The sequence below is a fragment of the Erinaceus europaeus genome, chromosome 2 (assembly GCF_950295315.1).
Source record: "Erinaceus europaeus chromosome 2, mEriEur2.1, whole genome shotgun sequence".
NCBI lineage: Eukaryota > Metazoa > Chordata > Mammalia > Eulipotyphla > Erinaceidae > Erinaceus > Erinaceus europaeus.
The window spans coordinates 132237191-132255318 of NC_080163.1; the positions used below are offsets into that span (position 1 = coordinate 132237191).

Genomic DNA, 18128 nt, shown 5'->3' on the forward strand with positions numbered 1-18128 from the left:
TGCGTTTAGGAACACCAGGCAGCACTTACGCTTGGGGTTCATTTGTAAACGTGAAAACACACAAACAAAACAACTTATCTACAGCATGAGAGTAGAAACAAGACAATAGGACAGTACACTTGGGTGGCCAGTTCAACCAAAACTTGCGTACAGTAGAGCTGAGAGCTCCAAATGTTGACGCTCTGCGCATGACAGCGAATAACCCCAGGAAGCACGGCGAATATCGAGTTAGCCAACATTAGAGAGAAAGCGAATTCGGAAGCAGCACCTCAAGAATAACTAGTAGTTTATATGGCTGTAGTCCCGTCGACTAATTTCGCTTCAGTATAGTTAAGGCAAAGCGACTGAGTAGTACGACACCAGACTACAAGTCCCGGCGTGCACCACTTCAGCAGAATCTCTGTTTTTTAGGGCCCCCGCAGCGCACGGCCCCAGAAGGCTGTGGCCCGGATGTAGCGCATTTCTCCCACGTAAAGGTTTCTGCGCATGTGCACACGCTGTGTGGGCCGCCCAAGTCGCGGCCACCGCCCCCTCTCTCCGTCCCCTCCCCGCCGCTGCTGCCACTGGCCCCGAGGCTCTATGGTCGCTGGCTAGAGCTTCGTCCTTGGGGGGCGTCTACTGCGGTCCTGCGGCTTGACCCACCCCGGCGGGCGAACAACAGCATGGAGGAGTTCGACTCCGAAGACTTCTCCACCTCCGAGGAGGACGAGGACTATGTGCCTTCGGGTGAGTGATCGTGACTGAGGCGAGAAGCGGGTTGCTCCGCCCCGCGCTCACGTGAGGCGCGCTGGGCTCGGCGTGCGTGTCCTCGGCGGCCCCGAGACCGGGTGTCGCGCGTCCCAGCCCCCCGGCCCGCGCCGCGCAGCCTGCCGGGACATACACGCGGGATCGTCTCGCGCGGGGCCCGGCACGTGAGCGCGGCGCGGCCTCTGGGGACGCCCCCGCCCCCCGCACGGGGAGGACACACCTTCCGGGGGCCGGGAGAGGACGTCGCCGCCAGATAGCCCCGCATCCCCGCCTGCGGGTGCACGCTGGCACCGCGTGCGGGATTATCCGGATGAGAAGGCTTCCAGTCCCTCTCGGGGCCCGAGGCTGTGAGAAAGTTCACTGCGTTTTTCCCAGAGCGCTGCGCTGCTCAGCTCGGCGGTAGCTTACAGTGGAGCTGAGATTGAACCTGGGACTTTTGGTGCTTCAGGCCTGAAAAGTCTTTCAGCGTGGCAGTCACGTTGTGTCTCCAGCCCGAGAAAGTTCACGTGAAGATGGCAGGTTGATTCCTGCCCCCCATACTTTTTTTTTTTTCTTTTGCCTGCAGGGTAATTGCTGGAGCGGCTCGGTGGTTCCTGTACTACGAATCCACTGTTCCTGGAGGCCATTTTTTTTTTCTTCCCCATTTTGTTGCCCTTGTTGTCATGATTATTGTTGTCATAGTTGTTGGATAGGACAGAGAAGTCAAGAGAGGAGAGGAGACAGACACCTGCAGACCTGCTTCACTTCCTGTGAAGCGACCCTTCTGCAAGTGGGGCGCCGGGGGAGGGGCTCGAACTGGGATCCTTACGCGGGTCCATGTGTGTCTAACCCTCTGCGCTACCACCACCCCCCCTTTTTTTTTAACCAGGGCACCGCTCAGCTCCGGTTTATGGTGGTGTGGGGGATTGAACCTGCGACTTTGGAGCCTCAGGCATGAGAGTCTCTTTGCATAACCATTATGCTGTCTACCCCTGCCCTCATACTTAGTGTGTATATATGGGGGGGGTATTTACGGAATAAAGTCATTTCTTGTCCTCCACAGGCAGATATTTTTAATTGGGGCTGGGTGGGTTGAGGAAGACTCAAAACCAACTGCAGTGATAAGATTTTTTTTTTTTAAAGATTTTATTTATTTATGAGAAAGATAGGAGGAGAGAGAAAGAACCAGACATTACTCTGGCACATGTGCTGCCGGGGATCGAGGGACCTCATGCTTGAGAGTCCAGAGTGATATCACTGCACCACCTCCCGGACCACAAGATTATTTTTGAGTCCAGCATGACTTCCCTGGACAGACAACCCACTAATAGATCCTGGAGCTCCGCTTTCCCAGGTGGTGGGAACTGTGTGGAGTTGTGCTCATGTTATTTATTTATTTATTTATTTATTTATTTTTAAAAAGCTTTTGTTTATTAACGAGAAAGATAGGAGAGAGAAAGAACCAGGCATCACTGTGGTACATGTGCTGCCAGGGATTGAACTCTGAACCTCATGCTTGAGAGTCCATTGCTTTATCTACTGCGCCGCCTGCTGGACCACTCATTTATTTTAGAAAATTTCTTTATTGGTGTGGTCTGGGAGGGGGCCCCCTCTATATGGGGGCCGGGGGCTCGAACCGGATCCTCGGTCAGGGAGGCCCATCAAGGTTACTGACAACAAAATAAAGGTATTGATTGAGTCAAACCCATGTTATATGACACAAGAGACTGCAGAAACATTGAACATATATCATTCAAGTGTTTGCCACCTCTGAAGAAGCTGAGATATATAAGCAAGCTCGGTATTTGGCTTTCTTATAAACTCAAAGAAGTGCATTTGACAGTATGTATAAACATCTGCGATATGCTCATTAAATGTGAGGAAATGATTCTTTTTTAAAACATCTGCTAACTGGCAATGAGAGAAGTAGATTGTTTACAACAATGTGCTTAAATGATCTTGGTCCTGATGTTGATTTCACCACAAACAACATTGAAAGAAAACATTCATCAGAGGAAGTTTATGCCCTCAGTGTGGTGGGATTTTGAAGGTGTCCTGTTTTTCAAGCTCCTATCAAGTAACCAAACTATCAGTTTGAATATGTACTGTTGGAGGTTGGATAGTTTAAATGTATCTATCATCCAGAAATATCCAGAACTCATTAATCATAAAGAAGTTGTAGTGGTCTGGGAGGTGGCACAGTGGATAAAGCATTGGACTCTCAAGCAGGAGGTCCTGAGTTCAATCCCTGGCAGCACATGTACCAGAGTGATGTCTGGCTCTTTCTCTCTCCTCCTATGTTTCTCATTAATAAATAAATAAAATCTTTTAAAAAAAAGTTGTATTCCATCACAACACCATGTGACCACATACAAGTTTGATCACCCATCAGAATTTATTGGAACTTGGATGGGATGTGTTGCCATACTCACCATACTTGCTGACCTTGCACTGTCAATATTCTTACTTGTTTTTTCTTTTTTCCTAACTTTTTCCCCCCCCTTTATTGGTGGATTAATGTTGTACAGTCAACAGTAAGTACAATAGTTTGTGCATGCATAACATTTCTCAGTTTTCCACATAACAATACAACACCCACTAGATCCTCTGTCATACTTTTCCAGGACTTGTACTGTCCCCAGCACCCACCCTAGAGTCTTTTACTTTGGTGCAATACACCGCCTCTGGTCCAGGTTCTGCTTAATGTTTTTTCTTCTGGTCTTGTTTTTCAACTTCTGCCTGAGAGTGAGATCATCCCATATTCATCCTTCTGTTTCTGACTTATTTCACTTAACATGATTTCTTCAAGCTCCATTCAAGATAGACCAAAAATGGTGAAATCACCATTTTTAATAACTGAGTAATATTCCATTATGTATATATTCCATAATTTGCTCAGCACTCATCTGTTGTTGGACACCTGGGTTGCTTCTGGGTTTTGGCTATTACAAATTGTGCTGCTAAGAACATAGGTATACACAAATATTTTTGGATGGGTGTGTTGGGTTCCTTAGGATATATCCCCAGGAGAGGAATTGCAGGATCATAGGGTAGGTCCATTTCTAGCCTTCTGAGAGTTCTCCAGACTGCTCTCCACAGGGGTTGGACCAATTGACATTCCCACCAGCAGTGCAGGAGGGTTCCTTTGACCCCACACCCTCTCCAGCATTTGTTCTTGCTACTTTTTCTGATATATGACATTCTCACAGGAGTGAAGTGGTATCTTGCCATTATTTGCATTTCTCAGTCTTATACTTGTTTTGCTCTCTTCAGAACTGCTTTTGTGGTAGAACATTAAATTCAGATGAGGTTGTAAATCAGCACCTTGTTCAGTTTTTTGGTGATAAAGACAGGTCCTTCCGTGAATGAAGAATTGTGAAGCTCACTGGATGATGGCAAATGGTTATTGACCAAAAAGGGCAATATATCATTGATTGATCTTTGTCCTTTTTATAAATAAATAACCTTTGAAAAACAAAAATAAATAATGGGTTTTCTGACAACCCAGTATTTTTTTAGCAAGGCACTGTGCAGATCTGCTTTACAGTGGTGCAGGGGACTGAACCTGGAAACTTCAGGCTTGAAAGTCTTTTTACGTAGTACGGAGGTGGCGCAGTGGATAAAGCATTGGATTTTCAACCATGAAGTCCCAAGTTCAATCCCTGGTAGCACATGTACCAGAATGATGTCTGGTTCTTTCTTTCTCTCCTCCTATCATTTTCATGAATAAATAAATAATTAATTTTTTTAAAAAATGTCCTTTTAAATAAACGTAATACCGTCTCTCTGTAGTGCCTCCCTGCCCCTCATCTCCATGGAAGATTTTTTTTTTAACCAGAGCACTGGCTCAGCTCTGGTTTATGGCGGTGCAGGGGATTGAACCTGGGACTTTGGAGCCTCAGGCATGAGAGTCTGTTTGTATAACCATGGAAGATTTTTTTTTTTAAGTTTTATTTATTTATTCATGAGAAATAATAGGAGAGAGAGAAAGAACCAGATATCACTCTGGTACATGTGCTGCCGGGGATTGAACTTGGAACCTCATGCTTGAGAGTCCAAAGCCTTATCCACTGTACCACCTCCCGGACCACACGGAAGATGTTTTTTTTTTTTGTTTTTGTTTTTGTTTTTAGAATTTATTCACTAGAAAGATAGGAGAAGAGAAAGAACCAGCCATCACTCTTGTACATGTGCTGCCAGGGATCGAACTCAGGACCTCATGCTTGAGAGTCTAGTTCCTTAGCCACTGCGCCACCTCCTGGACCACAAAGAAGATGTTTTTATTTTTTTATTATTTTTTTAAATTTATTTCTTTATTGGGGAATTAATGTTTTACATTCAACAGTAAATACAATAGTTTATACATGTATAACATTCCCCAGTTTCCCATTTAACAATACAACCCCCACTATGTCATTTATCATCTTTCATGGACCTGTATTCTCCCCACCCACCCACCCCAGAGTCTTTTACTTCGGTGCGATATGCCAATTTCGTTTCAGGTTCTACTTGTGTTTTCTTTTCTAATCTTGTTTTTCAACTTCGGCCTGAGAGTGAGATCATCCCATATTCATCCTTTTGTTTCTGACTTACTTAACATGAATTTTTCAAGGTCCATCCAAGATTGGCTGAAAACGGTGAAGTCACCATTTTTTACAGCTGAGTAGTATTCCATTGTGTATACATACCACAACTTGCTCAGCCACTCATCTGTTGTTGGACACTTGGGTTGCTTCCAGGTTTTGGCTATTAACAAATTGTGCTGCCAAGAACATATGTGTACACAGATCTTTTTGGATGGATGTGTTGGGTTCCTTAGGATATATCCCCAGGAGAGGAATTGCAGGGTCATAGGGTAGGTCCATTTCTAGCCTTCTGAGAGTTCTCCAGACTGTTCTCCAGAGAGGTTGGACCAATTGATATTCCCACCAGCAGTGTAGGAGGGTTCCTTTGACCCCACACCCTCTCCAGTATTTGCTGCTGTTACCTTTTCTGATGTATGACATTCTCACAGGAGCGAAGTGCTATTTCATTGTTGTCTTTATTTGCATTTCTCTGACAATCAGAGACTTGGAGCATTTTTTCATGTGTTTCTCGGCCTTTCTGATCTCTTCTGTAGTGAATATTCTGTCCATTCCCTCCCCCCATTTTTGGATGGGGTTATTTGTTGTCTTGTTGAGTCTGGCAAGCTCTTTATATATGTTGGTTATTAAACTCTTTTTTTTTTTTTTTTTAATTTAAGAAAGGATAAATTAGCAAAACCATAGGGTAGGAGGGGTACAACTCCACACAATTCCCACCACTCAATCTCCATATCCCACCCCCTCCCCTGATAGCTTGCCCACTCTCTATCCCTCTGGGAGCATGGACCCAGGGTCATTGTGGGTTGTAGAAGGTGGAAGGTCTGGCTTCTGTAATTGCTTCCCCGCTGAACAAGGGCGTTGATTGGTCGGTCCATACTCCCAGTCTGCTTCTCTCTTTCCCTAGTAGGGTGGGTCTCTAGGGAAGCGGAGCTCCAGGCCACATTGGTGGGGTCTTCAGTCCAGGGAAGCCTGGCCGGCATCCTGATGACATCTGGAACCTGGTGACTGAAAAGAGAGTTAACATACGAAGCCAAACAAATTGTTGAGCAAGATTATTAAACTCTTATCTGATGTATGGCATGTAAAGATCTTTTCCCATTCTGTGAGGGGTCTCTTGGTTTGGGTAGTGGTTTCTTTTGCTGTGAAGAAGCTTTTTTTTTTTTTTTTTTTTAAGAATGTATTTATTTATTTATTTATTTATTTATGAGAAAGATAGGAGGAGAGAAAGAACCAGCCATCACGCTGGTACATGTGCTGCCGGGGATCAAACTCGGGACCTCATGCTTGAGAATCTAGTGCCTTAGCCACTGCATCACCTCCCGGACTACGTGAAGAAGCTTTTTAATTTAATGTAGTCCTATAGGTTTATACTTGCCTTAGTCTTCTTTGTAATTGGATTCGTTTCATTGAAAATGTCTTTAAAATTTATGCGGAAAAAAGTTCTGCCAATATTTTCCTCTAAGTATCTGATAGTTTGTGGTCCAACATCCAAGTCCTTGATCCACTTGGAATTTACTTTTGTATTTGGTGAAACACAGTGATTCAGTTTCATTCTTCTGCATGTTTCAACCCATTGTTTCCAACACCATTTGTTGAAGAGACTCTGCTTTCCCCATATAATAGTCTGGGCCCCTTTGTCAAAGATTAGATGTCCATACGTGTGGGGCCTCATTTCTGGGTCCTCAATTCTATTCCACTGGTCAGTGTGTCTATTCATGTTCCAGTACCAAGCAGTTTTGATGACAATGGCCCTATCATACAGTTTGAGATCTGGGAGTGTGATGCCTCCGGTTCTGTTCTTTTTTCTCAAGATTGTTTTGGCAATTCTAGGTCTTTTCTGGTTCCAGATAAACATTAGTAGCATTTGTTCTATTCTCCTAAAAAATGTGCTTGGGATCTTGATGGGGATAGCATTTAATTTGTAGATGGCTCTGGGTAGTATATTCATTTTGATGATGTTAATTCTACCAACCCATGAACATGGAATATCTTTCCACTTCTTTGTGTCTTTTTCAGTTTCCTTAAGTAGTGACTCATAATTTTCAGTATACAAGTCTTTCACTTCTTTGGTTAGGTTTACTCCTAGATATTTTATTGTTTTTATTGCTATAGTAAAAGGAATTGATTTCTGGATTTCAAATTCTTCTAACTTAGTGTTTGCATAGAGGAATGCCACTGACTTTTGAATGTTAATTTTATAGCCTGACACTTTACTGTATTGCCTGATGATTTCCAAAAGCTTCTTGCTGGATTCCTTAGATTTTTCCATGTATACTATCATGTCATCTGCAAATAAGGAGAGTTTGACTTTTTCTCTTCCAATCTGTATGCTTTTAATTCCTTGCTCCTGCCTGATTGCTATGGCAAGAACTTCCAACTCTATGTTGAATAGTAATGGTGATAGTGGGCAGCCCTGTCTAGTACCTGATCTGAGTGGAAATGCTTCCAGTTTTTCACCATTGAGTATGATGTTGGCTGTAGGTTTGCTATATATAGACTCCACTATCTTCAGGAATTTTCCATCTGTTCCCATTTTTTGTAGTGTTTTGATCGTAAAGGGATGTTGTATTTTGTCAAAGGCTTTATCTGCATCTATTGATATGGCCATATGGTTTTTGGTCTTGCTTTTGTTGATGTGGTGGATCACATTGATTGATTTACGTATATTAAACCAACCTTGCATGCCTGGGATAAACCCCACTTGGTCATGATGAACAATCTTTTTGATATACTGCTGTATCCGGTTGGCTAGAATTTTGTTCAATATTTTCGCATCTATGTTCATCAGAGATATTGGTCTGTAGTTTTCTTTTTTGGTTGTGTCCCTGTCTTCTTTTAATATCAGAGTGATGTTGGCTTCATAGAAGCTGGCAGGGAGTATTCCAGTGTCTTCAATCTTCTGGAAGACTTTTAAAAGTAGAGGTATTAGTTCTTCTTTGAAAGTTTTGTAGAATTCATTTGTAAAACCATCTGGTCCAGGACTTTTATTTTGGGGAAGATTTTTGATAACTGTTTCAATTTTATTGGCTGTGATGGGCCTGTTCATGTTATCTACTTCCTCTTTACTTAGTTTTGGAAGTTGGTAGGTATCTAGGAAATCATTCATTTCTTCCAGGTTCTCTAGCTTGATGGCATATAGTTGGTCATAGAAGCCTCGCATGATATGTTGAATTTATGTGGTGTCTGTTGTGATATCTCCTCTTTCATTTACTATCCGATTTATTTGGGTCTTCTCCCTTTTTTGTTTTGTGAGTCTGGCTAAAGGTTTGTCGATTTTGTTCACTCTTTCGAAGAACCAACATTTACTTTCGTTTATCTTTTGTATGGTTTTCTTATTCTCAATGTTATTTATTTCTGCCCTAACTTTAGTGATTTCTGTCCTTCTGGTTGCTTTAGGGTTCCTTTGTTGTTCTTCTTCTAGGTCTTTAAGATGTGCAATCAGGCTGTTTATTTGTGCTTTTTCTTGTTTCCTAATGTGTGCTTGTATAGCTATGAACTTCCCTCTTAGTACTGCTTTAGCTATGTCCCAAATAGTTTGATAGCTGTGTCTTCATTTTCATTGAAGTCTCGAAACATTTTGATTTCTTCACAAGGAAGATGTTTTTAAAGCATATATCAAAAAGAGTTCTGCCAGTGTTTTTCTCTAAATATTTTATGGCTTTTGGCTTGACATCCAAATCTTTGATCAACTTGGAGCTTGCTTTTTTGTGTGGTGAAATGTGGTGGTTCAGTTCTGTTCTTCTTCATGTTTCAACCCAGTTCTTCCAACACTTGGTGGAAAAGACTCTCCTTTCTCCATTTAATATTTTGGGCCCCCCTTTTCAAAAATTAGACGGTAGGTTGTGGGCAAACTTAGCATAATCTTCAGGTATAGTGACAACTTCCCTAAGGAAATACTATTATAGTTGGGTAACTTAACAGAGAAAGCACAAGACATTTTTGTTGTTATTACTGGAGCTTCACAATTTGTAGCCAACTTTTTTCAGATAAAGTTAAAGGGAGAGAGGGAAATATTACATAACTCAGAAGTTCTCCTTCAGTGCAGTGGGGATCTGGCTCCAATCTCGGTCACATACATGTAGATTTTTTTTTTTGTCATCACTGAGTCTTCTTCTTTCCAGGCTGACTTTTATTTATTTATTTATTTTTTTACCCAGACTATAGCACCAAAACTTTGTCCAAAGCAATGTAGGCCAGGTTTGAACCTCAACCCTGTGCAGGGCAAAGCAAGTGTGATATCTTGGTGAACTATGGACTTTTCTTCTTTCCTTCCTTCCTTCCTTCAGATATCTTAGAGACAGGGAACTAGTATAGTGGTTATGCCTGAGGTTCCAGATGCCTAGGTTCAATTCCCAGTAACAATACAAACCAGAGCTGGACAGTGCTCTGATGAGAAAAGTAAATAAAAATGCCTGATGTGAACACCTTTATGTGTCCCTCACCCCACCCCTTACCAGAGGTGCTTTTTTTTTTTTTTTGCCTCCAGATTATTGTTGAGGCTCAGTGCCTACACTACTGCTCCTGGAGGCCATTTCTTTCCTTTTGTTGCCCTTGGTGGTGTTATTGCTGTCGTTGTGTTGGATAGGACAGAGAGAGGAGGGGGAGAGGAAGAAAGACACCTGCAGACCTGCTTCACCGCTTATAAAGTGACCCCCCTCCGTAGGTGGGGAGCCGGCGACTTGAACCGGGATCCTTATGTGGATCTGTGCACTTCACGCCTTGTGTGCTTAACTCCCTGAACTACCACCCAGCTTCCTTTGCCAGAGGTTTCTACCAGTGTAACTACACTGTTCCTAGAGGGCTCTTTTTTCCCCCCATTCTAATTTAAGATAGAGGAGAGAGACAGAGGCAAAGAACTAGAGATACCACAGCATCTGCTGTCCACTGTGTTCCTGTGTGATGCTGGGGACTTGAGTCCGGGTCCTCATTCATGATAAAGTGCAGCTGAACAATCTACTGGCTCTTGAAAGTCTTTTTTTTTTTTCTTAATCAATGAAAATGTATCATTTTGATGTGAAAACCTTATTTTTCTGTTTGCCTGACCATCTTGTGTGATTTTAGGTGGAGAATATAGTGAAGATGATGTCAATGAGCTAGTGAAGGAAGATGAAGTGGATGGTGAAGAACAGACACAGAAAACCAAAGGGAAAAAAAAGAAGACTCAGAGCATTCCAGCCAGGTGATGCTGCCCTCAAAGCCCTTTGAACTCAGGGACTATTAAAACCATCCCTATTGTTGAGATTGGTTGATGTTTAGTGTCTTACTGCCTACCTTTCACTACTTAAGGGAAACTCATTTTTGGATTAAAATCATGGTCTTTAGCAAATATTAACAATTTAAAAAATTATTTATTTAAGAAAGGAGACATTAACAAAATCATAGGATGGGGGGGTACAACTCCACACAATTCCCGCCAAAATATTAACAATTTTTTAAACTTTTTGTCATCACCATGACGTCACCACTTCAAACTGACTTTTTTCAGATAAAGTGAGAGACAAGGGAGAGAATGAAAGACACCAAACCTTCCGACACAGTGATGTTGGGTTAGAACTTGGGTATTGTGCTTGACAAAGCGGGTACACCATGTTGGTGAGCTGTCTTATATGCCTTAAATTTTTAACTTTAAGTAAAAAAATATTTAATAGATCATATATACACTTGGTTAAAATTAGAAAAAATAAGTTACTACAAAAATGTATGTCCTTGTTGCTTTATCGCAGAACAACTGTTACCAAAGATAAGTCTGTATATGTACAAGCATGTATCTATATATTTTATCTTCTCTTTAAAAAAACCTATGCTAGCAGGGCTAGGCTATGGCACACCTGTTTAAGCACACATATTACAATGCTCAAGGGCCCAGGTTCAAACCTCTGGTTCCCACAGCAGGTGGGGAGCCAGGGGCTTGAACCCAGATTCTTACACTGGTCCCTGTGCTTAGCGCCACATGCGCTTAACCTGCTGTGCTACCGGACTCCCTAAGCATTCCATTTTGAGACATTTAGATTACATCTCATCTTTTGTGCAACAAGTAAAACACAGTCTTTTAGTGTATCTTTTTATTTTATTTTATTTTATTTTATTTTATTTTATTTTATTTTATTTATTCATGAGAAAGATGGAGGTGAGAGTAGAACCAGACATCACTCTGGTACGTGTGCTGCCAGGGATTTAACTCGGGACCTTATGATTGAGAATCCAATGCTTTGTCCACTGCGTCACTTCCCAGACAACATGTCTTTGTACTTGTATATTTGTATATCAGACTTGTATTGTTTGATCCTAGGCTATATGTAGTACAAACAAATATCTTACAGGGGTCTTTCTGTCTCTCCCACTCTTATCATCCCCTTCCCTCTAGATTTCTGGCTGTCTCTGTCCAATAAATATAAATATAAATATACACATATATATATGTCTTATAGGAATATATGTGTGTGTGTGTGTGTGTGTGTGTGTGTCTGTCTGTCTGTCTTATAGGAACCATTATACTGAGTATAATGGTTTCCATATGTCAGCCCCTGGGTTTGAACTCTGACATTACATGGATGTACCATGGACAACACCAAGGGAACTTGTTGTATGGTGAAGCAGTACATTGGTCTCCCTCTGAGGGTGGAGGGGAGATGTAAATAATAAAAACTGGGCAAGGGAGGTGATTCAGCACTACTATGTATGTGTGAAGTCCTGGGTTTATTCCTGGAATCTCATTAGATCTACCCCCCCCCCCCAGTCTGGAATGGACACAATAAAATATTTAACTCTCAAACACTTGGTCCTGAGTTCAATCCTGAGCATTGCATGTGCCAGAGGGATGCTCTACTTCTCTCTCTTCTCTGCTAAATCAGCCTTTCTGTCTGTGTGTCTGCCTGTGTATCTATCTATCTATCTATCTTTGTTTAAAGTAACTTTTTTATACAAATAAATAAAATATAAGCTTGGTACTGATTTTTTTTAAAACTAGAGTACTGTTCAGCTTTGGATTCTGTGTTTGTGGAGGAATTTGAACGTGGTACTTTTGGTGCTTCAGGCTGTTGTGCTACTGATGATGCAGTCTCTTACTTGGCACTAAATTCTATACTGACCAAAAATTATGAAAATTATAGTTTAGAGAGGGTTACTACAGGGCTGGGGAGACAGCATAATGGTTTTGCAAAAGACTTTCCATGTCTGAGGCTCTGAGCACCCAGGTTCAATTCCTAGCATGGCCATAAACCAGAGCTGAGCCAGTGCGCTAGTAAAAGAAAAAAAAAAACGAGAGGGTAACTTACAAGGGTGGGGGTATTGCATAATGGTTATGCAAAGAGACTTTCATGCCTGAGACTCTCAAGTCCCAGGTTCAATCCCCCACGCCACCATAAACCAGAGCTGAGCAGTGCTCTGGTTACACCAAAAAAAAAAAAAAGAGGTTAACTTACATAAAACATTTTATTCTCTTTAATTAATGTTTATCTTATTTTATGTTGAAGCAAGAAAGCAGATTATAATTTATTTTAAAAAAGGGGGGGGGGAGGGCCGGGCGGTAGCACAGTGCAAGGACCAGCACAGAGATCCCGGTTCAAGCCCCCAGCTCCCCATCTGCAGGGGGGTTGCTTCACAGGCAGTGAAGTAGGTCTGCAGGTGTCTATCTTTCTCCTCCCTCCATTTTCCCCTCCTATCCAACAACACTGACAGCATTAACAACAATAATAATTAAAACACTAAACAACAAGGGCAACAAAAGGGGAAAAAAATAGTCTCCAGGAGCAGTGGATTCATAGTGCAGGCACTGAGCCCCAGCTATAACTATGGAGCAAAAAAAAGGGGGTGGGGTGGGAATAGATGGAAGTCTATTAGATGAAGTCATAATGGTCTCAGTATTGATTTACTTGGGTAAGTTTTATGTCTTAGCTTTGTCAGTATTGATTATTTTTACTTTATATTCTGGTATGGATTTTGGGGTGACTGGGAGTATCTCATCTATTAGAGCTCACACTTTTCCATTCTCAAGCACCTGGGTTTGAACCTCAGACCACCATATGGGAGCATTATGCAAAGGGAAAGCTTTGTTAGTTGTATTGTGTTATCTCTTCTCTCTCTCCTTTCCTCCCCACCCTCCTCCCTCTCCCTCTCTCCCTTCCTTTCGACTCCTCACTCCTTTCAAGTTTTTTTACCTTATTTTAATTTTTAAAATTTTCTTTATTGGGGGATTAATGGTTTACAGTTGACAGTAAAATACAATAGTTTGTACATGCATAACAGTTCTCAGTTTTCCACATAAAAGTTCAACCCCCACTAGGTCCTCCTCTGCCATCATGTTCCAGATCCTGAATTCCCCCCCAACGTTATTTATTTACTTATTTATTGCCACCAGGGTTATTGCTGGAGCTAAGTTTCTGCATGACAAAACCACTGCTCCTGGTGGCCATTTTTTTCCCTTCTTTCCTTCCATCTGTTTCTTTGTTTATAGAACAGATAGAAATTGAGAGGGGAGAGGCCAGGTGGTGGTGCACCTGGTTGAGCGCACATGTTACAATGCAAAGGGACTTGGGTTCGAGCCCCCACTCCCTACCTGCAGGGGGAAAGCTTCACAAGTGGTTAAGCAGTGCTGCAGGTGTCTGTCTCTCACCTTCTCTATCCCTCCCTTCCCTCTCAATTTCTGACTGTCTCTATCCAATCAATAAATAAAGACAATAAAAAAAATTTTTTTTAAATAGAAAAAGAAGGAGATATAGAAAAGGAGAGAAAGATACCTGCAAATTTGTTTCATGCCTTGCAGGTGGGACCAGGTCCTAGTGTACGGTAATATGAGTATTCAATTGGGTGTGCCATCCCCCTACCCGGTATCTCCTTTTATGATTCGTGGGTTTTTTTTGTTTGTTTGTTTGTTTGTTTTTGTCTCCAGGGTTATTGCTCGAGTTTGGTGCCTGCACCATGAATCCACTGCTCCTGGAGGCTGTTTTTTCCCTTTTGTTGCCATTGCTGTTTATCATTGTTGTTATTATTGTTGTTATTGCTATCATTGTTATTGGATAGGACAGAGAGAAATCAAGAAAGATGGGGAAGACAGAGAGAGGGAGAGAAAGATAGACACCTACAGACCTGATTCACTGCTTGTGAAGTGACCTCCTCCACCCCCCGTAGGTGGAGAGCCGGAGGCTCCAACCGGATCCTTACACCGGTCCTTGCTCTTCACACAGTGTGTGCTTAACCCACTGTGTTACCGCTCGACCCCTTCTTATGATTCTTACTCTGTGTGGACAAAAGAAGAAGGAAGAGGGCTAGGGGAGGTGCCATCTTGGGTGTGGTGAGAATGTATAGACTGAAGCCCCAGAGAAATCCTGGCGATAAAAAATAAAGCTACACTTTTTCCCTACCAAGATTTCAAGGAAGAAATAGTTCAAATAAATTTGAGGCATCAACAGAATATGATCGTCAAAGGGAGTTACTTTTTTTGGGGGGAGTTACTTTAAAAATCTGGGTTAAGGGGAGTCGGGTGGTAGTGCAGTGGGTTAAGCGCACCTGGCGCAAAGCGCAAGGACCTGCACAAGGATCCTGGTTGGAGCCCCTGGCTCCCCACCTGCAGGAGAGTCGCTTCACAGGTGGTGAAGCAGGTCTGCAGGTGTCTTGTCTTTCTCTCCCCCTCTCCCTCTCTGTGTTCCCCATCTCTCTCCATTTCTCACTGTCCTGTCCAACAACAACGACGTCAATAACAACTACAATAAAAAGTGAAATAAATATAATTTTTTTTTAATCTGGGTTAAGTGCACACATTGACTTGTGGAAGGGCCCAGGTTCAAGCCCTTGCTTCCTATCTATAAGGGGGAAGTTTCACAAGTGGTGAAGCAGGGCCGCAGATATTTCTTCCTCTTCTCTCTCCTTCTGTATCTATCTCTGTATCTCCCTTTCTCTCTGTATTAAAAAAAAAAACAAAAAAAAAAACTACTATGATCAGTGAATTTGAAGTGCTGGCACTGAGCCCCAGTGATAGACTCTGGTGGTAAACAAATAAGTTGGATATATTTGTGTTCTTAGCATATTTTCTGTACAGATTGATAATAATAAAAAGGGCAATAACTGCAGCAAATAACACACACACACACACACCAAAAAAAAAAAAAAACAGCTCAATTCATGCCTCAGGAGGAGGTGACACAGTGGGTTAAGTGCCTGACTTATAAACATTCAGTTCTAAATTAGATGTCTGGCATTACATGTGCCAGAGTAATGCCCTGGCTTGCTTTCTCTCTTTCTGCCTCTCTTTTCCTTCCCCTTTTATCTCTCTTCCTGTCTCTTTGTTAACAGATAAATCAATCTTTCAAAATAAGAAGAGGGGGGGTCTGGCGGTAGGGCAGCAGGTTAAGTACACGTGGCGCAACACACAAGGACCGGCGTAAAGATCCTGGTTCGAGGACCTGGCTCCCCACCTGCAGGGGAGTCGCTTCACAAGCGGTGAAGCAGGTCTGCAGGTATCTGTCTTTCTCTCCCCCTCTCTGTCTTCCCCTCCTCTCTCCATTTCTCTCTGTCCTATCCAACAATGAATGACATCAACAACAACAATATTAACCACAACAAGGCTATAACAATAAGGGCAACAGAAGGGGGAAAAATGGCCTCCAGGAGCAGTGGATTCATGGTGCAGGCACTGAGCCCCAGCAATAACCCTGAAGGCAAAAAATAAAATAAAAATAAAAATAAAAAAATAAGGGGCCTGGGCGATAGCACAGTGGGTTAAATGCATATGGCACAAAGAGCAAGGACTGACTAAAGGATCCTGGTTCGAGCCTGTGGTTCTCCATCTGCAGGGGAGTCGCTTAACAAGTGGTGAAGCAGGTCTTTAGGTGTCTTTCTCTTCCCCTCTTTGTCTTCCCCTCCTCTCTTGATTTCTCTGTCGTACCCAACAACAATAATAACAACAATAACAAGGGCAATAAAATAGGAAAAATGGCCTCCAGGAGCAGTAGATTCATAGTGCAGGCACTGAGCCCTAGCAATAACCCTAGAGGCAAAACTAAATAAATATTAAAAAAAAAAAAAGAGAGAGAACTCTTTTTAATGCAGTGCTAGGAACAAATCCAGGGTCTACTGCATGGTAAATTGTTTGCTTTATGTGCAGAGTCATCTCTGGGCCCTTTTTATTGCTGTATTTTAATCTTTTAAAAATACTTATTATTGGGTGGGGGAGATAGCATAATGGTTATGCAAACAGACTCATGCCTGAGGCTCCAAAGTCCTAGGTTCAATCCCCCACACCACCATAAGCCAGAGATGAGCAGTGCTCTGGTATTAATAATATATATATATATATATATATATATATATTATAAATAATTTTGAATAGAGAAAGAAATTGAGATGGAAGGGGGAGATAGAGACCTACAGCACTACTTCACAACTCTTGAAGCTTCCCCCTTCACGTGGGGACTGGGGGCTTGAACATAGGTCCTTGCACACTATAATATGGTGCTCAGCCAGATGCACTACCAGCTAAGACCCCCTTTTTTTTTTTTTATAGAATTTTTTTCAAGAATGGGAGATACTCTCTGCCTAATCCAACTTTCTACGCCTTTTCTCTGACACATTTTCTCAGACAATATATATATATATTTTTTTTTTCCCAGCATTTTTTCCCCTCCTTTTTTGCTGGACTCGGTGCCTGCACCATGAATCCACCACTCCTGGAGGCCATTTCCCCCCCCTTTTGTTGCCCTTGTTGTTGTAGCCTCGTTGCGGTTATTATTATTGCCATTGTTGATGTTATTCGTTGTTGGATAGGACAGAGAGAAATGGAGAGAGGAGGGGAAGACAGAGAGGGGGAGAGAAAGATACACACCTGCAGACCTGCTTCACTGCTTGTGAAGCGACTCCCCTGCAAGTGGGGAGCCAGGGGCTCGAACCGGGATCCTTGACGGTCTTTACACTTTGCGCCACATGCGCTTAACCCACTGTGCCATCGCCCAACCCCCCCAGACAATATATATATTTTTTAATTTATTTATTTATTTTTTTTTATTTAAGAAAGGATTAATTAACAAAACCATAGGGTAGGAGGGGTACAACTCCACACAATTCCCACCGCCCTATCTCCATATCCCACCCCCTCCCCCGATAGCTTTCCCATTCTCTATCCCTCTGGGAGCATGGACCCAGGGCTAAGACCCCCTTTTAAAAACTTTTTTCTTCTACAAGATCTCAGATTTGTCTTCCTCCTACAGTGTATATGTTAATCAATAGTTCTCAGATTTGTCTATATATGAGGTTTGCAATATTTTACTTACAGTTAGAAGATAAATAGCTAAGACCATTGTGCATTGCTTGTCTTGTTTTTTTGTTTTTCTTGTGACTTGACTGTTGGTGATTAGGAAGAGAAAACAAAGTGGCTTCATCTTCGAAGAAGAGGAGGATGAGGATGTTAATGAGGAATCTGGAGGAAGTAGCAATGAGGAAGAAGATGTACCTGCAGAGCAAGAAAAAGACCTAGGCTTAGAGGATGCAAGGAAGAAGAAAGAGGATGAACTCTGGGCCAGCTTCCTCAATGATGTGGGATCAAAATCCAAGGTGCCACCAAGTACACAAGTTCAAGTAGGTTGACAAATGAGCAAAATGAATGGTTCCCCAGAAATTCTCTTTAAGTTCCCTAGATACTCCACCCCCTACCCCTTTTTACTTCAGGGAATATCACTGGGACTTGGTTCCTGCAGGACTTTATTGTTCCTGGTGGCGGGGCTGGGCTTGACCTGGGTGCCATACATGGCAAAGAAGTGCATGATCCAAGAGAACTATTTTTTTTTTATTTCCTTATTGGGGGATTAATGTTTTATAGTACAGTAAATACAA

At 42.3% G+C, this 18128-nt stretch overlaps 1 protein-coding gene across 2 annotated transcripts in view; it reads left to right on the forward strand.

Moving 5' to 3' along the window:
- The first annotated feature begins 516 nt into the window (after positions 1–516).
- CFDP1 (craniofacial development protein 1) overlaps positions 517–18128 on the forward strand; it is a 133283-nt gene continuing 115671 nt past the window's right edge. The window contains exons 1-3 of one of the 2 annotated variants that reach the window (XM_060185161.1): positions 517–726; positions 10371–10488; positions 17654–17873. In XM_060185161.1, coding sequence (XP_060041144.1) covers positions 663–726; positions 10371–10488; positions 17654–17873 — 402 coding nt within the window. In that variant the 5' untranslated portion in view covers positions 517–662. The remainder of the gene's footprint in view (positions 727–10370; positions 10489–17653; positions 17874–18128) is intronic. The other variant, XM_007527574.3, reaches the window with a different exon arrangement.